Here is a 23,644-nt window from a genome sequence, read left to right as displayed (position 1 = left end):
CGTTGCCAATTCCAAACGGATGGCCAGATCTGCCTCCAAATCAGTGGGCAGAGGCCCAGAAACAAGGTATGTCCCTCATGGATATGGGGCTGTTCAACCAGTACCAGAAAAGGAAAAAGGACAAGGTTTTTATTCAAGACTTTTCGTGGTACCCAGAAAAGACAAATCATGGCATCCAATTCTGGACTTATCCATTCTAAATACTTTCCTGGACATTCCAAAATTCAAGATGCTGACTCCACAACAGTTACTGCCTATGCTAGGCAAGGATGCCTGGTTGGTAACTCTAGACTTAAAAGAGGCTTACCCTGCATATCCCCAATCAGGGAATCTTGCAGAAGATACCTCCGCTTCAAAGCAGGCTATTTGCATTACCAGTTCTCTGCACTGCCCTTTTGGCTTATCTACTGCACCCAGGGTCTTCACAAAGTGCCTGGCACCAGTAATTGCATTTTGCAGACAAAGAAACCTTCAAATTTATCCTTATCTGGACGATTGTCTAATTCAGGCAGAAAACAAGGACACTCTTCTACAGCATCTGGCGTTTATAAAAAGGCTTCTAACTTAACTAGGGTACATAAACGAAACAAAGTCACAACTGGTACCCTCTCAAGAAATTACATTCCTGGATGCAAGCTTGAATACAACTGCCCAGATGGCTTTCCTCATGCCACACAAACAAATCTAATTGATGACTTACTTCAAACAAGTGGCCACAAAAACCCAGTTATCTGCAAAACAAATTCTGCAGACCTTGGGGGTCATGGCTTCCTTCATTCTTCTAATTCCATATGCAAGACTGCATATGAGGAAACTTCAGTGGTACCTAAAAAGCTTATGGAGTCAACATTGTCACAGCCTGGAAACAACGATTCCTATCATTCCTTGCCTCCAGCAAGAGTTCCTATGGTGGGCAGAGGCCTGTCACCAAAACAAGGAACTGTCATTCATTCCACCCCCTGCCACCCAAACCCTGACTACAGACGCATCAGACTATGCTTGGAGGGGTGCATCTGGCAGGGAGATGCATTCAGGGCGAATGGAGCATATCAACCAGAAAGAGATGCTAGCTGTACAGAATTCTCTGACAGCTTTCAAGGACTTTCTTCATCCAGGACAACTACTGATAGAAACGGACAACACCACAGTCATGTGGTACATAAACAAGCAGGGGGGTACCCATTCCTACCCCCTTTGCAGACTAACCATGGCCTTGTGGAACACAGCCTTGTCTTACCAAATACATCTACAAGCTCAGTTCCTGCCAGGAAAGCAAAATACTCTGGCAGACGAACTAAGCAGAAATCATATGGACCCACACGAATGGAAACTGGATCCGTAAATCTTCAGCATGTTGACACGCAAATAGGGGAGCCCAGACATAGATCTTTTTGACTCACCCCAAAACTATCAGTTGGACAAATTCTGCACAAGAATCCATCACTAAAAAGCTTGGAAAGTGGATGCTCTATCCTTCAAATGGAAAAAACTGTCAGTCTATGCTTTTCCTCCTCTGCCTCTGCTCTCCAAGTTATTACTAAAAGTCAGACAGGAAAACCCAAAAATGATTCTGATTGTCCAGACTGGCCTCACCAACACTGGTGCCTGCTCCTATGCAGTATGTCGCACCTTTCTCTGGGGTACCTGCCTCAGACACCTTATCTACTGTCTCAGCAGAACTTTCAAATTCTACGCACTCGGCTCCAAACTCTGTATGTTGCAGCATGGCTAATCAACTAATTTCACCAGTTACATCTCTCAGCAAACATGTGATGGATGTCATTTTGGAGGCTAGAAGGCCTAGCACTTGAAAATCTTATGCTGATAAATGGAAAAGATTCTGTGCCTGGAATCAGGCACAAAGAATAAGCAGAGAAACACCCAACATTCCTCAGATTCTGCAATATTTAACTGAGATGCTTCACAAGGGCCTGTCTTTCTCTTCCATAAAAATCCACGCCTCTGCCATTTCAGCTCATTACAACACAGAGCCCTCCCCTCTTTTCTCATTCCCTGCTAAAGCAGTATCTCAGAGGGGCCAAAAATTTAAGACCTCCCAGGAGAGCACCAACTCCTGCATGGGACCTCAATTTTGTGTTGGAAAAACTCACCCTGCCTCCTTTTGAGCCAGCTGCTACAGCAGACATAAAATTTATCTCTTGGAAGACAGCTTTTCTTTTAGCAGTCACTTCAGATAGAAGGATCTCAGAACTACAGGCTGTCATGGCAGTGGAGCCTTTTATTATTTTCTACCTGGACAGGGTGGCACTCAGGACCAATCCATCCTTTATGCCTAAAGTTGTATCCAGTGTGGCTCTTAATCAGACCATTCATCTGCCAACTTTTTTCCAAAACCCGCAGAACAAGGGGGAGCGGATTCTACATTCATTGGACGTACACAGACAACTAAGATTCTACTTGAACAGGACAAAATCTCTAAGAAAATCTGAGCAACTCCTGGTGGCATTTGCTGCAGGGGCAGAGGGAAAGGCTATCTCAAAGCAGACAATTTCAAAATGGATAAACCATTGTATTTGTTTCTGCTACGTGTATCATGGTAAACCTGTCCCCAAGGGGATCAGATCTCACTCCACCAGTGCTGCATCTACTTCTCCAGCCTTTCTCAGAGGGGCTCCTACCAGAGACATTCTAGAAGTTGCTACCTGGAGCTCAGTTCATACGTTCACCAAGCATTACCATTTACATCTCTTCTCTAAATCCAGAGCAGGCTTTGCCACTGCTGTCCTGCAGGGCCTTATAGCTGCTCCTAATGCTGTATAATTCCATCCTCCCAACCATAGCTTTGGGATTCTACCCAAATGTAGTGACTGCAACAGTGAAACACAAAGAACATAGTAGAGTTGTGTACACTTACCATAAATGTAGATGTTCGAGTGTATTCACTGTTGCAGTCCTGGTTACCCACCCAGCTCCCTATTTTTCTCTTTTTATACCTCTTCTTTCTGTTGCTATGCTCAAAAGCCTTTTTATTGTATTTGTTTTTATTTGGAAGTATATTTTTTGTGTTCTAAATTACATGCATGTGTGTGTGTGTGTAATATATATATATATATATATATATATATATATATATATATATATATATATATATATATATATATATATATATATATAAATATATATATATATATATATATATATATACATATACTTATATATATATATATATATATATATATATATATATATATATATATATATATATATATATGTATATATATATATAAATACATACATGCATATACATATACCTCTATATATATATATATATATATATATATATATATATATATATACATATACCTCTATATATATATATATATATATATATATATATATATATATATTTTGCTCCCCATTTGACGGGCACCTGACATCTGGGGCAAGAAAAACTGATGTAATGGCGTTGGCTGCATGTTTTATACCCCTGACTTTATGGAAGAAGGGACAGCAACCGACGCAGGACCCAAGAATTTGTTATTCAGGCCGACTGAGGGCAACCTGCCAGCAGATTACCCTAATGTAATGACTGCAACAGTGAATACACTCGAACATCTATATTTATGGTAAGTGTACATAACTGTACTTTCTGAACAAGTGCTGAGCATGAATAAGCAAATTTAAGTCCTAAAACTAAGAATCTGTATCTGCACTAGACGAGTTACATGACAGAAACAAGTGCAAATGCAGGTTTTCAAATCAGAAAGTTGAGAGAGATGGAAGATTGCCCAAATGGCCAATAACTACAATTTCTGGGCCAGAACCACTCCTTATGTGGTAGACAGGTTACCTAGTGCTTACCACTCCCACTGATGAGCTAAAAGGCTTCCCTCCAACACAGAAAGGCTTGGGGGGGCTCAGAAGCTTACATACAGTCCTGGATAGAGCAAGTCTGTATCTGGAACACTAGTTACAGGAAAGGTGGGAAACAGGCTTACAATTTTTTTTACAGAAAAGTAGCAAAAACAGAAGTAAAAACAATTCACATGCAGTGCAAGCTAGCACACTTGAGTTGGTGTCTTTCGGCTTTTTCCCGGTTAGGGGTCGCTACAGCGGAACTCCTGTCCGCTAATGATTGGCAGTAGATTTTTTACGTGCCAAGTTTGCCAGCTCTGACGCACAACCTTCAATGAAGGTACGCCCATTCACGCATGTCTCCACACAGAAGACGCTCTAGCTGAGAATCGAATGGCACAACGTCTTGCTGTGAGGCGACAATGGTACCGCAGCACCACCACCGCAGTCTAAGCTAGCACACTTGAGTATGTAGCAATATTAGACCAAACACAGTTTAAAAAATGCAATTAAATTAAAAAGGACTAAAAGCAAGTACAGAGAGAGTTTATTAGGTAGAATGTGGTAAAGAGATGGACTGGGGAGTGTCCCAGATCAAGTCTACAGTGGGGCAGGCAACTGCAAAAGCCACCAAATTTAAACTGCAAACCAAAAATAAGGAGGGGATGGAACAAAACAGTTTCAACAGAGATCTAAGCAACAACTAACGGTACAAACTTTAAAAGCAAAAAAGTATACAGCTCTGTATATTTGCAGATCAGTCTCTCAGAACAGTGAGACAACAGTTTCAACAGAGATCTAAGCAACAATTAACAAACTCTATAATCAAAAAATATATATACTCATCTCTTTATATTTGCAGATAGTCTGTAAGGCAGTTTCTCAGAACACAGGTAGCAGCAAGGAGCTACTGCAACTCAGATCTAGTGAATTTTCTCCATCCCAATCCACATACTCTGGACTACTATGAACCTCAACTACAGTCGAAGAAACAATTTGCAGTAAAGTGGAAAAAGTATTTTATATTTAAGCTAAAAAAGGTGTGATGATAGAAACATATTATATACCACTATACATTACTTTGTTTGTGTCTTTCGGCTTTTCCCAGTTAGGGGTCGCCGCAGCGGAACTCCGGTCCGCTAATGACTGGTAGTGGATTTTTACGTACCGGGTTACCAGCCCTGATGCACAACCTTCAACGAAGGCACGCCCCATTCACGTATGCCTCCACATAGAAGATGCTCTAGCTGAGAATCAAACGGGACAACGTCTTGCTATGACGCGACAATGCTACCGCAGCACCACCACCGCAGCTTTTTTATACCACTATATATTACTATTAAATATTATTTACCTTGGTATTAAAAACAACTGTAAAGAAATGATCGTGGATTTACAATCATACTTATATATGTTAATGATGCATGTAACTCCGTACGAATTGCAGGAGGACTCATTATTGGGCACACTGCGGGTGCTGCAAAGAGCACTTCCTGCTAACATTAAGATTAAAACAATACTAATTTCATGAGCGTTAATCATACTTTGACTTAGGACTGGGGTCCATTCCTGTCATGGTATTAGAAACTCAAAATTGAGAGAGTCGGGAAGTGCTTATCTATGGCTACTGATCTACTAGGGAGGTCTGAGAGAAATTTAAAAATTGAGTAGGTCTGTAAGACAAGGAACCTGATGAGCAATGCTCAGCTACATGCAGACTTCACAGCCAGAGTTTTGAGTTTTCTCTGCTAGTGTTAAGGATGCAGGTGTGTTGTTTTCTTTCCCTAAACTTGCAAGGCATTGGCTTGAAATTATATTGTGTCTTATTAATTATTGTCTTAATTATATTATAAATCCTTAATGGCCTGTATTACAGCCTACTATATTTAATCATTTTTGTGGGGTACGTTTTTTGACTTGCCTGTGTATCAGCCATCCCTTTACTACAGTTCTGTTGAAGATTCACATATTGTACTGCAACAAAATATACAGGAAGAAAGAGATAGGTGACATTTTTTGTGTTACCTTGCCTGGTACAGGTAACTGACAAGACACAGAAATAAAAATTTTCTTTGATTCAGGTAACTATACAGGACACAGAAATCAGGAAGAAATCCAGGACAAAAGCATCTAACTCAAAATTGTGTTTTGGCAGGTGGGTTTCTGCTTGCTTTTTCATTATGTAATTCCTCTAATAGAAAAACATAGACTCTTCCTGCATGTGTCACACATTTTGTATGAAAAAAGAGAGTGTAGGACACAAGTGCCCTAGACACTGATAATGCCACACTGAGTGAGTGGAGCTTTTAAAAGGCATTTGAGAAAGTACAGCACATGTGGCTGATATGACTGTAACGAGACTGCTTACTGTTTCACTAGATTTACAAATAGTGCAAATGCATTAGATTACAGTGCTTGTCTAAGGTAACTGATTTTACAGCTGAGAGAAGTGTTGTACATGAAGTTGTGTAATTGTCATTTTAGGATTCAGTAGGTAGTATGTGATTAAAATCCATGGCATAGCCCTTTCGCTTCAGCGCTGTTCTGTAACCCCCTGAAGATGTTTGAGTGTGTAAAACCTGCTTATTAAATCACAGAATTACAAGCCTGAGTCTGAGGTGTGTTCTGAGTTTATGGATGATTCCTAACCACTGTCCCACTAGTGTAGTTGCCACTCTGTGATGATGTTAACAGTGATCCTGTTAGTGCTTCACAAGTGCTTCCTAACGATTACTGGGGAATTTGGGCAGTATCTGCATCTGAATACAGTCGTATCCAAGAAAATGTCAATGGTCTGAGCTGCCTTTATGTTTTTTAAACAGAACTGCATTGCACAGTCTCTCCATTTTACCTTAGATGTAATTTGACTCATAAGCTGTATATGATTTCTGGGATCCATTGCATGGGTTTCTGTAGTATTCCACTTGGAAAATGGTTGCTCTTCACTTTCCTGCTGGTGAAATGTTTCTGAAGTTTTCCATTCTTTCCTGCTGTGATGATCTGTCAACAAGAACATAAGTTATTTCAGAAATCAGATGGGGCAGTGGTGTTTCTCTCTTTGAAAGGCAATGTAGTGTAGAACATTTGGCATTATGTTAAACGGATATTTACTTTTTTAATGTAAATATATATTTTTCCATTTTGTACCTGCTTACAATTTTTCTTAATTTTTCAGTGATGTCTGTGAAGCAATGGAGTATCTAGAAGCCAATAACTTTGTACACAGAGATCTAGCAGCTCGCAATGTCCTTGTTTCAGATGACAACATAGCAAAAGTTAGTGATTTTGGTCTTACAAAAGAAGCTTCTTCAGTACAGGACACTGGAAAACTGCCTGTAAAATGGACATCACCTGAAGCCCTTAGAGAAAAAGTGAGTAATGTTAACTGTAGTACAACTCAAGCAGGACCGGCATGTTGATGTTTTTGTATTTTGGTCATGGCTACCATGAGATTAATAGAGCTGAAATTTTCCTTGATTCTTAAGAAGTAGGGCAGTAAACAAAAGGGAAGCTACTTTCATCTGCAGACAGTCCCACATGGCAAACTGTATGTACATCTGTCAGACATATGACAAATTTTAAGTACTAATCTTGTATACTTAAAAAGTGTCTACAATAGCATTTTTGTATACGGCTGTGGCGTCTGATGAATATGAAGTCTGAAATGCAAATGTCTTATTATTTTGTGATTGAATGCTACCCCTCAATAATTTTGCAGAAAGTCACAAATTTTATAAGGAACAGACGAAAAATATGTGACAAAATAAGTGATACAGTTGAAAGGGGGGTATATGGCCAGCCACAGCAAAAAAGTACTCCCAAAACCCTCAATCTCTATTACCCTGCCCAAATCTGGTTACCTCCCAGGATTACAAAAAAGTTCACTTAACCTTCTTAACAAAAATAAACAAACAAGTGATTATTAACTTACATCTGCTAATTGTACTCCGCTTAAATTAATTTGTAAATAGTAAATGTGATCATCTTAGAAATAGATCAGCTAGTGCCTAGATTTTAGCCCACTAGAAATTAAAAAAAAAAAAAATCAGATTTGAAGTTGTCAGTTTTCATTCTGTCCTCAACTGATGTGATCGGATCCAACTCTGCCATTGTTAAAGTTCTTGGCAACCAAAAACTCTCAAGCTTCTCCCTTACCCATAATACACCATCCCTAAGAGACCTCAGATCTCTTTTGCTGCTTTCAGAGAAAGACATGGCTAACCTACCTCTCAAGCTTTTTGAAATAAATGTTTATCTTATAAAAACTTCCATTTCCTAATTTTTAGATGTAGTTCTAATATCGCTAGTATTCTTTCTCCCTTGCCTTCCTCATATAATTTCTTTACCGCTATGATAGTTAGTTAACTTTATCTTTTTCTTTCCATACATTGTGTACTTCTTAAATTACTATTGCTAGTACACTAGTGTAGTCCATTGCTACCATAGCTGGTACTTTTCCTACTGCTTTTCAGTACTTCTAACAAAAAAAAGTCTGTTTTTCTTTTCTTGAAGGTGTTTTTCTATTCTTACGATACAGTTTCAGAAAAAGGCCCCTGTGGATTCAAAAGGTGTGTTAAGTGTAGGGACAAACTTCCTGTGTCCGATGCCCACACTTGGTGTTTACTGTCTTGAGCCTTTACGTTTGCAGGAAGATTGTTCTGTTTGTCATTGTTTTAACCCCAGGGCCTTAGTTGAAAGTTTTGCTCTCTTCCCCTTTGGGAGAGGAAATGTCTGGGACTCAATACCCAAAAGTAAATTTTCAAAATCTTCTTCTGAGACCACCCACAGTCATCTTCCCAGGTCTCGGAGCAATCTAGAAAAAGATCCAGGCCAGATCTGACTTCACCTTCGGATCCAAAGAAAAAGAAAAAAGTAATGACTTCTTCCTTGGATCTGACAGAGATGTTACTGGATCTGACTGCATGCAGTAATATCACCACAATTCTAATTTACCAAGGACAAAATATTAACCCATTTGTGGATCTGGTGCCCTCACCGTTTTTGAATCATCACAAACTGAGGTCCCCATCTATTGTTTCAATTTGTTCTTCCAGAAGGTTGACTGAGGAAGATGTGAAAAGAGTGCTGAGGAAGATCTTCTCGGCGCAGAGTCAGATAGGTGTCTTATCGGCTCCTATGCCTTCAGGTCAGGAGGTTCGTTCTTTGACCACACCCCGATTACAAGTTCCTCCTCTGATTCCTTCAACTATCTGAGGCCCTGGATCTGAGCCATCCAGCTCCATCTGGCTTGGATCCGAAGATAGCAATGTCTTCAGATCCAAAGCTTACTCTGAGCGCTTCAGTTCAGCTGGATCCAGAGAACTGCTGGACTCGAGCTTCCCTGTCATATCCGAGGTGTTTGAGTCAACTCCGAAGTTGTCAGAGCCATCCCTGTGCCTCGGCACTAGATAGCTCGGCTCCAGCTTGCACTTCAGGGAGATTGCTTTTGGAGCAGGGGAGGACAACAATCCAAAAGCTTGTCTTTTCGGATCCAAGGTCTTCTATTTCTCTGGAGTGGTCTGCCTTCGAGGCTGTGAAGAGGGTTTTGTCTTCCCCGGCATAACAGATGGATCCAACCCCGTCAGATATTCAGCCTTCTACCTTGATGTTTCTGCTCTCAAAGCCTCATCACTCTTTACCACAGGGACAGCCAGTCCAAGGCCCCTAGGCTTTCCAACAGGGTATCTTGATTTCTTCCAATACCTCCACAGAGCATCCCACTGAGGAGGTCTCTAGGAAGAAGACGTGTAAGAGGAAACGCTTGGACTCACCAGAGGAGTCTATCCCAGAAAATATGGACTTCAGTGAAGGTGAAGGGCCCCCATAGTCACCTGCATGGAAAGAACCCGATACAGCTGAACCCATACCTAGGAGACTGGGCAAGATTATGGCTCCACCTTTGGATAAGCAGTTTTGAGGTAAAGGGGTCCCCATTAATGCCATTGTCATGGTGGCGGCCACAAAAAAGGAACTTGCCAAGGAGTGTTCCACTGTTCATGCTGCTAACAGGGACTGTAGGGCAATGGACAGGTTTGGGAAGTGTCTTTATCCTTCAGTGACCCTTGCCGTAAAGTGGCTGAATTATTTGGCACATTTTACACGATTACAGTGAGATTTGATTAAGGAACTCTCAAATATTCTCTCAGGATCCATTTCTGCAGAGGTCCAATCATCCGTGACTTCTCAGTTGGCTACCCTTCAATCTATTTCCATTTCTTGCATTAGGCTCATTGTGCATCTAGCGGAAGGATCCTCAAGGGCAGTGGGTTTAGGCATTTCCATCAGGAGATATGCCTTGATGCATTTGTGATTTTGCAGAGCCCTTCAAGTCTTTGTTTTTCAGTGCTGCTTTTAACAGCACTTCTTTCTTTGGGCCCAAAGTGAAGGACACATTGTCCAGGTGTAAGAAGGATGGAAAGACCCTATCTGCCTTGGGCCTACATTTTTTGACCCCACAAAGATCCTTTTCTAGGAATCTCCAAGGTGGTTGGAAGATGTGGTTCAAGAAATCCCAGGGTCCTTTCCAGAACACACGTGGAGGAAGTTCCCCCAGGGGCAGAGGAGGGAACTGAAGTGGTTGACGTCACTCCTGGGGCAGAGGTGGCCCGCAAAACCAGAGGCCAAGAGATTCTCTCTTTGACTGACCTTACCAGTTCTCCAGAAAGGAAGTCTGATTGTCCACCTCTGGAGGCAATTGGGGGTTGATTATCCCTGCACCATAGAGCCTGGCTAGATATAACAAAAGGTACTTTGATGCAGATGATTATTTCCAGAGGTTATATAATGCCCCTCCTCCAGTCTCAAGAAAATCCATGAAGTTCCACCCAGTCAAAGGGAACAAGCAGTAATTCAAATACTAAAGCTGCTAGAAAAAAAAGAGTCATCCAAGACGTTCCACCAGACCAGATAGAATCCAAAACCTACTCAAGGTTTTTTTTTTTTTTTTTTTAGTGCCAAAGAAAACAGGGGACTGGAGACCATTTGTGGATCTCAGCAATTTAAACAAGTCAGTTAGACACACCAAGTTTCAGATGGTCACGGTTCAGTCCATTCTCCCTTTTCTGGGCAAGGACAACTGAATGTGCTTGATAAACTTTCAAGATGTATACTATCACATAAAAATGAACAGACAATACAGAAGGTACTTGCACTTCCAGCTGGGAGCCAGTCATTACCAATTCAGAGTTATGCTCTTTGGTCTCACCGCAGCCCCCAGGGTGTTCAAATGTATGGCGGTAGTAGCAGCTCACTTGAGACTGCAAGGATTCCAGTTGATGTTCTTCGTGTTTCACTGTTGCAGTCATAACTGTAGGGTGCTCCTGCCGGCAGGCAGCCCGAGGTCGGCCAGAATCCCAAAGTCTGGGTCCGGCGTCGGCTGTACAAGCTAGTACCCTGACGTCAGTACGCTCTGGTACATAGTCCTCAGCCGACGCCATCTTCTCCAGTCTTTCTTGCCGTGCGGTGGAAAGCAGCTCGCAAGTCGTTGGTTGGCGATTTTCGAACAGCGTATTTTGTTGTTGTCGGTCCGAAGTTCTTACTTCTCTTCTCAAAGCTAAGTACCCGTTGGGAATCTTTTTCTTGTTCCTCCGATGTCAGAAAAAGTTAATAATTGTATAACGTGGGAAACAAATACCTCATAAAGATTTCCACTCTTACTGTCTACCTTGCTTAGGCCCTGACCACGACGTTTCTTGTTGTCGGTTCTGTGCCACGTTCAACTCTCGTACTATCAAGCGCAGGTACGATTGGGCTCTAAATTATTTTGGCAGACGCTTCAATTATAGAATGTCGTCGGACACTACCGGAATTCAAAAGAAGCGCAAAGACAAAGACAGGCCTCCGAGGTCCAAACAGGACTCATTGCAGCTGGAGCCAGCGTCCGGTTCGGCTGTCGTCAGTGAGGCACTTTTGCAGCCCCTGTCGTCCGCCACTTCTGAACCGATGGCAGATACGGACTCCCATGGGGAGCCATCAAGGCCTACTATTTTAACTGCTGCAGGACCTTCGGACGTCGCTCCCTCAGATGGGTCCGGAGCCGCTGTGCAGGTACCGGCTTCTGAGGGGGTTTTCAGGCCTACTCACATCACTATTTCAAAGGCAAAGACAAAGACTCCTGTTAAGTCTAAAGTTCCTGCTCAAGCTGCTTCTGAATCTACTTCCAGGACACAGAAGCAATTATTAAAGATGGCTGAAGATTTACTTACAATGATTAGGGGTTCTCACCCCCCTCCTGAGAAAAGGCCTCGACAGGATGTTCCTCTGGATTCCTCTGACCAGGCTTCTGTATCTTCTGTCTCTTCCTCAGATCAGGACTATTCTTTTCCTCCTTATGAGGATTCGGATGCTGAGGACTCCTTACCCTCGGCCTCTTCGCCTGAAGATTTCTCTTTTGGGGAAACCTTGCATGAGATTAGGGAACATTTTCATTGGGAAGGTCAGGAGTATTCTGCTTCCAAGAAGAGGCTTAGAGAATTTCTTCTTCTTCCTCAGCATAGGCCTTTAGCTATCCCTCCTGTTTTGGACATTGTAGATGATGCTTTTTCTGAGGCTAATTTGAATCCTGATTCCATGCCTCCTGCTCCTTCTAAGCCTGATAGATTTTATAGGGTTCCTGACTCTCATTTATTCTTATTTAAGAACCCTTCTGCGGATCCTGAAACTATTTCTCAGGGCTCTAAGGCTGCTAAGGTTGCTTCTTCTAAAAATCCTATTCCCTCTGAGAAGGATTCTCGTGCTTTAGACAGGTGGGGAAAAAAGGTATATACTTCTGCTACCCTGTCTGTAAGGGCTTTAAATTGCCAGTTTCATATGTTTAAGTATCAGCAATTTCTTTTGTCTGTTTTAAAGCAAAAGCTTGCTTCCCTTCCTGCATGTGCAGAGGATAAGGAACTTCAGGATGTTTTGTGTGCTACTGAACAAGTGAACAAACATAGTTTACATTGTGGTTTTGATGCTTTGGATGCTTCTTGCAGGGCTGCAGCCTCTGGTACTGTTATCAGGAGACATGCCTGGCTCCATGAACAAAGTTTACCTAAACAGGTTAAGGCTAAGTTGTTAGATGCCCCTGTTCAGCATGATGTTCTTTTTGGATCTAAGGCTGAGGAAGTTATTAAAAAGATGGAAGAAAAGGCAAAATCTATGCAGACTGTAAAAGATTTCTTGCAAGTTCAGCCTCCTAGATTTTCCAGGAATTGGCCCTCTAAAAATTGGTCCTTTCCCACGTCTGACAGGCCTCAAAGGGGAAGATATAGACGCTCCAGAGGTCGTGGCCAAGGTCAGGCCTCTTACAGATCTAGACAATGGACTGCTTCTTCACCTAGAAGGGGAGAAGACAGATCCCAATCTCAAAGAAAGCAAACTCAATGACTCTCTAAGTTGGGCTGCAGGACCCCTTCACCTGGATGCCCCTCTCGGAGGAAAACTGTCTCTTTTTTACAGAAATTGGACTCATATTACCCAGGACAGATGGGTATTGGACGTGATTTTAAAAGGTTACAAATTCCACTTTCATACTTTGCCAAGGGCTTACGGTTGGCCAGATCTGCCAAAACATCAATGGTCAGAGGCCTTAAATCAAGTGGATGCTCTTCTGGCCATGAGAGCCATATATCCTGTTCCTCTCTCAGAGATGGGAAAAGGTTTTTATTCAAGACTGTTTCTGGTTCCAAGAAAACAAAACTCATGGAGACCTATTCTGGACCTTTCTGTGTTAAACACCTTTTTGGAAATTCCAAAATTCAAGATGCTTACTCTGCAGCAACTAATTCCAATGCTATCTCAGGACGCCTGGATGGTGACATTGGACTTAAAGGAAGCCTACTTACACATTCCCATCAGGCGGGAACGCAGGAAATTCCTCAGGTTCAAGGCACTTTCAATTCTCTGTACTGCCCTTTGGTTTATCTACTGCGCCCAGAGTCTTTACCAAGTGCCTGGCACCAGTAGTGGCTTATTGCAGACTTCAGGGGATCCAGATTTACCCCTGCTTGGATGACTGCCTTATTCAGGCAGACAGCAAAGATCTTCTACTTCAACATCTGGACTTTGTTCAACGTCTTCTCCTCCTACTGGGATTCTCAGTGAACACAAAAAAGTCACATTTGATCCCTTCTCAACAAATGGTATTCTTGGGAGCCCTCTTAAATACAACCTTACAAAGGGCCTTCCTCACTCCAGAAAAACAAACACAGCTGGCTTCTATTTTCAACACCTTGGCAACTCTATCTCAGCTCACTCCAAGGAAATTCCTGCAGACTCTGGGCTACATGGCTTCCTGCATTCTGTTGATTCCAAATGCAAGGCTTCATATGAGAAAGCTTCAATGGTATCTGAAAAGTGTATGGTCACAACATTACCACGATCTGGATATTCTGATTCCTCTGATCCCCTGTCTCTGTTCCTCTGGTGGTCCAGGGCATGTGTTTTAAACGAAGGAAAGCCTTTTCGTCTACCTCAACCTACTCAAATCCTGACCACGGACGCCTCGGATTATGCTTGGGGAGCACACTTTCTAGGCAATTGCCAGCAGGGAACCTGGGCAAAGGACCATCTTCACTGGCACATCAATCTGAAGGAAATGTTGGCAGTTCAAAATGCTCTTCTAGCCTTCAAGAACCTTTTGCAACCAGGGCCTCTGCTTATTCACACAGACAACACCACGGTCATGTGGTACATCAACAAGCAAGGGGGTTCTCATTCATACCCCCTTTGCAGACTAGCTATGGCCTTATGGGACACAGCTCTAAATTTGAATCTACATCTCCAGGCTCAATTCATTCCAGGGGAACAGAATCTCTTAGCAGACAGCCTGAGCAGAAACATTTCAGATCCTCACGAATGGATGCTAGACACCAACTTATTCAACAGGATTACTGCAGTTTGGGGATGTCCCCAGATAGATCTGTTTGCATCCCATCTCAATCACCAGCTGCCTCGCTTTTGCACCAGGTCCTTCCACAAAACAGCTTGGAAAGTGGATGCCCTGTCCTTCAGCTGGAGAAGCCTTTCAGGATATGCCTTCCCTCCTCTTCCTCTACTACCTCGGGTATTACTGAAGATAAAACAGGACAAACCCAAGTTCCTCATCTTGATTGCTCCAAATTGGCCTCAACAGTTTTGGTATCCAACTTTAAAGCACCTGTTCTTGGAGCCTCCTTGGATTCTCCCTCTGAACCCTTCTCTTCTGTCCCAGCATCAGGGTCAGTTACTACATTCCAATCTCAAGACCCTTTGCCTGGCAGCTTGGCTCTTCAAAGGAGTTTGATTTCCTCTAGTCTTCCCAAACAAGTTTTGGATGTTCTTCTGGAAGCTAGACGGCCTAGCACTAGGAAATCCTATGCTTCTAAATGGAAGAGGTTTTGTATTTGGATGCAGGACCGAGGCTCGGATCCTCTGGTACCTGATCTCTCTTCTATTTTGCTTTACCTTTCGGATCTTTTATCTCTTCTATTTTGCTTTACCTTTCGGATCTTTTATCTAAAGGACTTTCCTTTTCTTCCATTAAGATTCATGCTTCTGCTATTTCTGCTCATTTCAGTTCTGACCCTCCTGTTTTTTCTCATCCTTTGGTGAGACAATTCTTGAGAGGGGCTAAAAATTTGCGGCCTCCCAGGACCCCTCCTGTTCCTGCCTGGGATCTTAATTATGTTTTAGAAAAGCTTACTTTGCCTCCTTTTGAGCCTGCTGCATCTTCAGATATTAAGTTTTTATCTTGGAAGTCTGTTCTTTTATTGGCATTGACTTCTGCCAGAAGGGTCTCAGAGTTGCAAGCTCTCATGGCTGTGGAACCATACCTTATTTTCCATCAGGACAGAGTATCCTTGAGGACCAATCCTACTTTCATGCCTAAGGTGATTTCGAAAGTGGCTTTAAATCAGACAGTTCACCTTCCTACTTTCTTTCCTAATCCTCACAATAAAGGGGAAAGGATTTTGCATTCATTGGATGTACACAGGCAGTTACGATTTTACCTGGACAAGACTAAAGAGTTCAGAAAGTCTACTCAATTGTTTGTTTCTTTTGCCTCCAGTTATCTTGGAAAACCTATTTCTAAACAGACTATTTCCAAATGGATTGCTTATGGAATCAGATTTTGTTACACTCATCATGGGAAACAGTTTCCAGGTACCATTAGAAGTCATTCTACTAGAGCAGCTGCCACTTCTACAGCTTTCCTCAGAGGAGTTCCTACCAAGGATATCTTGGAAGCTGCCACTTGGAGTTCTGTGCATACTTTTTCCAAGCACTACAATCTCCCACTGTATTCTAAGACCAGGGCAGGCTTTGCCTCTGCTGTTTTGCAGGGTATTCTTGCCTCCCCTTCTTCTGTCTAAAGCCTCCTCCCCTTTTTCACTGCTTTGGTATTCCACCCTACAGTTATGACTGCAACAGTGAAACACGAAGAACATAGTACAGTTGTGTACACCTACCATAAATGTAGATGTTCGAGTGTCTTCACTGTTGCAGTCGGTGTTTCCCTCCCTCCTATCCCCTCTTTTTTCTCTTTTGTGGTGTATTTGTGTTTCCTTATTGGATTCATTTTTGTTTTATTGGGGACTTCTGACATGTAGGGCAAGAAAGGCTGGAGAAGATGGCGTCGGCTGAGGACTATGTACCAGAGCATACTGACGTCAGGGTACTAGCTTGTACAGCCGACGCCGGACCCAGACTTTGGGATTCTGGCCGACCTCGGGCTGCCTGCCGGCAGGAGCACCCTACAGTTATGACTGCAACAGTGAAGACACTCGAACATCTACATTTATGGTAGGTGTACACAACTGTACTTTTCCATGTCTGGGTGACAAGCTCATTACCACCCCAACCAGGCATGAATTAATAAGGGCAAGACATCAGGTTCTCCACACGTGTTCTCATCTGGGGATAACCATAAACTACGACAAGTCTCAGGTAGAACCAACTAAAAATTTGGAATTCATAGGAGCACTGTTCAAGACAAAATCAATGATAGCTTCATTGCCTCCTTCAAGGGTTCAAACTGTAAGATCACCGGTCGTAAAAATAATCTGCAGTACCAAGATTTCAGCCCACTTGGTCCTTCAAGTTCTAGGGTCAATGCCAGCAGCAATAACAATAGTACCTTTAGCCAGATTTTACATGAAGATTCTACAGCGGATGCTGGCAACACAATGGTTGATACTTTATCAATCCATGTCAGCTCTCATTCGAATCACTCACATATACAAGAGAGATCTCAGGGTGTGGGTTCAGTCAGATCAGGTACTACAAGGTAGTCCGTTTGTTCCCCCTCAGCCCGAGGCCATAGTGACCATGGACGCTTCCTAGCTGGGTGGGGGGGGGGGGGGCACTTTTCTGAGAAAGACAGTCCAAGGCACTTGGTGCCCTGAAGAGGTCAATTTGCATATCAGTGTCCTAGAGATGAGAGCGGTGCTTTTATCGTTGCAGGCCCTTCAAGATACTCTCTCTTCGGGGACGGTTGCAATTCATATGGGTAGTATGTCAGTAGTTTAGTACATCAACAAACAAGGAGGGACCAGATCTTAACTCTTGTGTCAAGAAGCGAGTGTGGCAATTGGCGAGCTCATCCAACCACTTTCTCGTAGCAATGCACATTCTGGGGAAGTCCATTGTGATAACATACAAGCTGAGCAGGTGCATTCTTCTATCTCACGAGTGGTTTCTCAACAAGAATGTGACAGAAATGATTTTTCATTAGTGGGGCTAGCCTTGCTGCGATCTTCTTGTATCTCCCTTAAACAACATATGCAGTAGCTACTCTGCCGTAATCCCTCCCATGGGGGGAATCACCGAGGGATGCTTTGCTTCGCAATGGAGCCCCGGACTACTTTATGCCTATCTACCAATCCCACTAATTCTGAAATTCCTACAGAAAGCTGCCATGTTGAAGAGCAGAGTCATCATCATTGCACCTTACTGGCCTCAACAGATTTGGTTCCTCTTCCTTTGGCCCCACTTCACCAACCTTGGTTTCTGGATCCGACTCCAGACCTCCTGTCTCACCTGATAGACATCAGCCATCCAGACATATCAAACCTCAGGCTGATGGCTTGGCTTCTCCAATTCCATCAATAGCCAGACAACCTATGCCGTCTTCCTCTGTCCGACATATACTTTTATCGTCACATAAACCTTCAACACATAAACTCTATTCCAGTGAATGGAAAGATTTGCGTATTGGGCACATCAAAATCATTTTGATCCTTTTTCAGCTCTGATAGATAATGTCCTTGAATTTTTGGCCCTACTTTTTAAAGGAGGATCTAGTTCTTCAACCGTTAAGTTAGTGCAATATCAAACATTCACATCTGATTTGAGGGTTCCTCAGTAGCCTCTAATAAGTTGTGTAGAGCTTTCTTGTGAGGCAGTCTACTTTTAAGACCTTATTTTAAAGACTCTACTCCCCCATGGGACCTTAATCTGGTACTACAGGCACATATACATTCACCCTTTGATTTCAGAAATTCAAACATTGTCTTCAAAACCTCCATACTTGATTTTTCATAAGGATAGAGTTGCATTACGAACCAGTGCATCCTTTCCTCCCAAGGTGGTGCCAGAATCCAGTATGTATCAGTCCATTCATTTGTCAGTTTTCTTCCCCAAATTTACAAAAGCAAATGCATGTTACATTTACTGGATGTTCACAGACAATTACATTTTTATTTCCATAGAAAAGAAGACATAAGAAAACCAGACCAGTTGCTTGTTTCCTTTACAGACTTTCTAATTGGGAAAATCAGTTGTCAAAGTAACTTTAGCCAGATGTCTAATTTATTGTATCTCATTTATTTATAGAAAATTGAGGGTTACCGTACCACAGCCAGTATGAGCTCATTCAACTAGATCCATTGGGTCACACATGTGCAGCAGCTACTTGGGCTACTCCCCATACCTTTGTTACTCATTCAAAATTGGATCTGGTGTCCAGAGTTTAGAACATCATTTGATTCAACTGTGCTCGGGAACATCCTTCCTTGAGTCCATCTGGGATTTTAGGTAGCTGGGGACTCTGTCCCATCAGCTGAGGATAGAATGAAAATTGACATCAGATAAAGAAGTTATGTACTTACCATAACATTACATCTGTGTTGTCCATTTTCATTCTTCCTCACCTCCCCACCCACAACCCCCCCTCCTTTGTAAATTTCTGGAAGAATGAGTTTTTAGGGGACATCACTGTCCTTTATATCGAGCTCCAGATACAATCTTTTTATGTCTTAACTGCATGCAATTTTTCAGGTTCTTTATCTATGCGTACTAAATATTTCCTTTCTGGCAAAAATTATCAAACAAATTCTGGGGTAACTTGGGGTTTGTGCATTATGTGTAAGGGGGAAACTTGAGAGTTTTTGGTTGCCACAAGCTTTAGCAACAACCAAGTCAGATCCAAGAGATCGGATCTGAACCCATCGGTTGAGGAAGAATGAAATGGACTACACAGATGGAACGTTATGGTAAGTACATCACTTTTTTCTTAACCCTCTGGATACAAATAAATAGATTAATTAATAATTCTGCAAACATTTATTTAAAACATTGGTAGATTATTTCATTGATTATGACTAAAATTGTTGGTTCTGTGGTTATAGTACCTGATCATTGCTGGATGTTTCAAATTGTCAAAAATGTTCTGCAGGCAAAATGGATTTAATTGACTTGGAGGCCAGCAGTCACACATTGCATGCTGTTGGCACAGCTGAGACCTCTTATCTCGGTTGACTTCCACTTTTCACTTCTTAGTATATTACTGCATGCCAGCTAAGACATTAGCTCTGCAAATATATTTACTCAGCTTCTCATCAGTTAGCACATAGGATAATGGGAGGTACAGTACACAGCGGACAGCGGTAGACTGTGACAGACAGGTGCTAAGGGAAGTTTTCTTCTCTATATTTTTTCCTCTTACTTTTTCTAAGAGATTCAAGTCCTGTACAAAACTGGTACAAGTTGCATACTGTCAGTTGAACCCACCTACTGGTGTGGCCAAACGTTTGTGAACCATTGAAATACATCAGTGGCTCTGCGGTGACTTAAAAGTTCAGTCCTGCAGCAGAAGATTCACATTCAGAACTTGTCAGTATTTCCATATGGAGTGCTGACCTTAAGTTGGAGTTTTTTTATGCTTGTTCTTTTCATCTGATGTCTACCATTTATTCTTGAAGCAGATCCTCACTTGATGAAGGTTCTGGCACTGTGGATATTTGCTTGGCAGGTCTTTCAGCTTCTGGTAACAGTTCTTTTTAAGTAACATGGTCAGAACATCTTTGTAGTGTTTCATTTTCTTTATCATCCTAAGGTTCACTGGTTGTGGCTGGAATAGAATATAAAGTTTTCTTTGGAGATTGATAGTCTGACATCTGTATGCAGTGGCCAGCCTTGTTGTTCCACCTGTATCATTGTTCAGGGATGACTGCTTCAGTGTGAACACTGGATATGAAGTTGAGGTCTTCATTTGGTCTTCAGCGTGTGGGTTACCGGATCCAGCACGGATCCGACTTAGTTGCATATCCAGCATCTGATCCGAGCTCCAAGCTCCTCCTCTACCCTTAATGCCCCTGTCTCCTTCCCCTGTTCAGATGTTGGCATCGCGATCCATGATGTTCATCATGTTTCACTGTTGCAGTCATTACTCTTTGGTTATCCTGCTGGCAGGCTACCCGCAGTCAGCCTGAATTCCAAAGTCCTGGTCCGGCGTCGGTTGCTGTCGCCTCTTCCCTGACATCAGTGCGCCAGAGGTATAAAAGATGCAGCCAATGCCATTTTCTTCAGTCTTTCTTGCCGCGCAGTGCCCGAAGCAAAAGCAGTTCGCAATTGCCGGTCGTCCGACTCCTGAGATTTTCAAAATTGAATTTCAGATCCGAAGTCTTCAATAAAGCTAAGTACCCCGTTGGGGAAACTTTTTTCTTGCTCCAGACTGATGTCAGCAAAAGTTAAAAGTTGTATTTCTTGTGGGAAGCAAATACCTCATAAGGATTTTCATTCTTACTGTATTCCTTGCCTAGGCCCTGACCACAACATAGCTAGTTGTCGGTTTTGTGCTAGATTTAACCAACGCACAATTAAGCGTCAGTACGATTTTGCTTTCCATTACTTTGGCCGAAGGTTTAACTGTACAATGCCGTCGGAACAACTGACGACCGGAATTCATAAAAAGCGCAAGGATAAAGAAAAGGACAGGCATCCGAGGTCCAAAATCGACAACGAAGCCTCTTCTAGGCCAGTCGCCGGTTCGCCGGTGCTCAGTGAGGCGCTTTCGCAGCCCCTGACTCCCGCTACCTCAGAGCCACAGGCTGCTTCCGACTCCCACGTGGCGACATCTAGGCCTCTGGATACTCAAGGTATTGGCCCTATGGAAACTAATCCCTCAGATGGGTCCGGAGCCGCTGAGCAGGCATCGGCTTCTGAGGGTGTCTTCAGACCTACACAACTTTACATCAAGCCTACTTCAACATCCAAGACAAAGTCTAAAACAGTTTTAAAGACAAGGAAACAAGTACAGCATTCTCCAGGACAGACTCCTATGCCTAAGAAACAGATGCTCAAAATGGCCGAAGACCTAATTACTTTGATCAGGGGTTCCCATCCCCCTCCTGATAAGAGGCCTAAGCAACATACTGAATATGATTCCTCTGATCAGGTTTCCATTTCTTCTGATTCCTCTTCAGAACAGGGATATTCTATTCTTCCCTATGAGGATTCTGATGCTGAAGATTCTGTTCCTTCAGCCTCTCCTCCAGAGGATTATTCTTTTGGGGAAACCCTGCATACCATGAGGGAGCATTTCCACTGGGAGAGCCAAGATTATTCAGATTCTAAGAAAAGGCTTAGAGACTTTCTTTTACTACCTCAGCACAGACCTCTTGCAATTCCTCCTGTTTTAGACATAGTAGATAATGTATTTTCAGAGTCCGGCCTGTCTCCAGATTCGTTACCTCCTGCACCTGTTAAGCCGGACAGATACTACAGGGTCCCAAATTCCCATACATTTCTATATAAAAACCCTGCTGCAGACCCATACATTTCTATATAAAAACCCTGCTGCAGACCCAGAAACTATCTCCCAGGGTCCCAAAGGGGTGAAGGCTGCTACTGCTAAACCCCCTGTCCCCTCAGATAGAGATTCTAGGGCTCTGGACAGATGGGGGAAAAAAGTCTACACTTCTGCTACCTTGGCTGTAAGGGCTTTAAATTGTCAATTTCACATGCTCAAATATCAGCAATATTTAATGTCTTTGTTAAAACAAAAAATGTTGACAAATTCTGAATGTTCTGAGGACAAAGATTTGCAGGATTTATTGCATGCAGCTGAACAAGTGGGAAAACATACTTTGCAATGGGGTTATGATTCACTGGAGCCCTCGTGCAGGGCTGCTGTTACAGGTTCTGTTATTAGAAGGCATGTTTGGTTAAAAGAACAGAATCTGCCTGATCATGTTAAGGCAAAATTATTGAATGCTCCATTACAGCTTGATACTTTGTTTGGTGTTAAGGCAGAATAGGTGTTAAAGAAAATGGAGGATAAAGCTAAATCTATGCAGACAGTAAAGGATTTCTTACAACCACCCAGATTTAGCAGGAACTGGCCTTCTAAGAATTGGTCCTTTCCAGCATCAGACAGGCCACAAAGAGGAAGATTCAGACACCCTAGAGGCAGGCAACAGCCCCAGGGTTCATACAGGCCCAAACAATGGGGGTGATTCTACCTCCAAAAGTGGAGAAGACAAATCGCAGCATTATAGGAAACAGTCCCAATGACTTCCCTCTGCCAATGCCAAGCACTTACCTTTTGGCAGCACCCTTAGGGGGAAAGCTAGCACTTTTTTCACAAAACTGGCACAGGATCACCCAGGACAAATGGATCTTAAATATAGTCTCTCAGGGCTACAGATTCCACTTTCACACCCTTCCAAAGGCAAAAGGTATGCCAGACCTGCCACACAATCAATGGGCAAAGGCACAAAAACAAATTTCATCTCTCATAGACATGGGGGCTATTCAGCCAGTGCCACAACAGGAGCAGGGACAAGGAGTTTACTCAAGACTTTTCTTAGTGCCAAGAAAGGACAAAGCCTAGAGACCAGTTCTGTACCTGTCTATTCTAAATACTTTTCTGGACGTTCCAAAATTCTAAATGTTGACTCTGCAGCAACGTCTGCCCATGTTGGGCACGAAGGCCTGGCTTGTACCTTTGGACCTCAGAGGCATACCTGCATGTACCAGTCAGACAATCTTGCAGAAGATACCTCAGATTCTTATCTGGCACAATGCACTACCGATTCTCTGCACTGCCCTTTGCCTTATGTACTGCGCCCAGGGTCTTCACAAAATGCCTGGCACCAGTAATTGCTTTTTGCAGACAAAGAGGAATTCAAATATATCCCTACTTGGATGACTGGCCTTATTCAAGCAGAGACCAAAGACATTCTACTAAAGCATCTGGCGTTCGTAAAAAGATTACTAATTTGCCTAGGGTACACAGTAAATGAAAAGAAATCAAAACTAGTAGCCTCTCAAGAGATAATATTCCTGGGTGCAAGCTTAAATACAGCTGCCCAGATGGCTTATCTCACGCCAGGCAAACAAAGGCAACTGACTTCTTACTACAAAAACATGGCAACAAAGACCCGGTTATCTGCAAGAAAAATTCTGCAGGCTCTGGGCTACATGGCTTCCTGCATTCTACTAATTCCATATGCAAGACTGCATATGAGGAAACTACAGTGGTATCTAAAAAGTGTTTGGACTCAAAATTGCCACAGCCTGGAAACATTAATTACTCTCATTCCCTGCCTGCAACAGGAGTTTCAGTGGTGGGCTCAGGCCTGTCACC

The 23,644-nt window shown here is 42.7% G+C and overlaps 1 protein-coding gene across 3 annotated transcripts in view; it reads left to right on the top strand.

The window, feature by feature from the left end:
- The window catches only part of CSK (C-terminal Src kinase), a 2,395,116-nt gene that overhangs the window by 2,279,770 nt on the left and 91,702 nt on the right, over nucleotides 1-23,644 (top strand). For all 3 annotated transcript variants that reach the window (XM_044077191.1, XM_044077192.1, XM_044077193.1), the window contains one exon: nucleotides 6,992-7,187. In XM_044077191.1, coding sequence (XP_043933126.1) covers nucleotides 6,992-7,187 — 196 coding nt within the window. The remainder of the gene's footprint in view (nucleotides 1-6,991; nucleotides 7,188-23,644) is intronic.

This window comes from Protopterus annectens, chromosome 7.part0 (genome assembly GCF_019279795.1).
Source record: "Protopterus annectens isolate FY-2018-M chromosome 7.part0, PAN1.0, whole genome shotgun sequence".
NCBI classification, from domain to species: domain Eukaryota; kingdom Metazoa; phylum Chordata; order Ceratodontiformes; family Protopteridae; genus Protopterus; species Protopterus annectens.
Note: the sequence above shows the minus strand (reverse complement) of the source record. Positions and strands in the feature narration are given on the sequence as shown.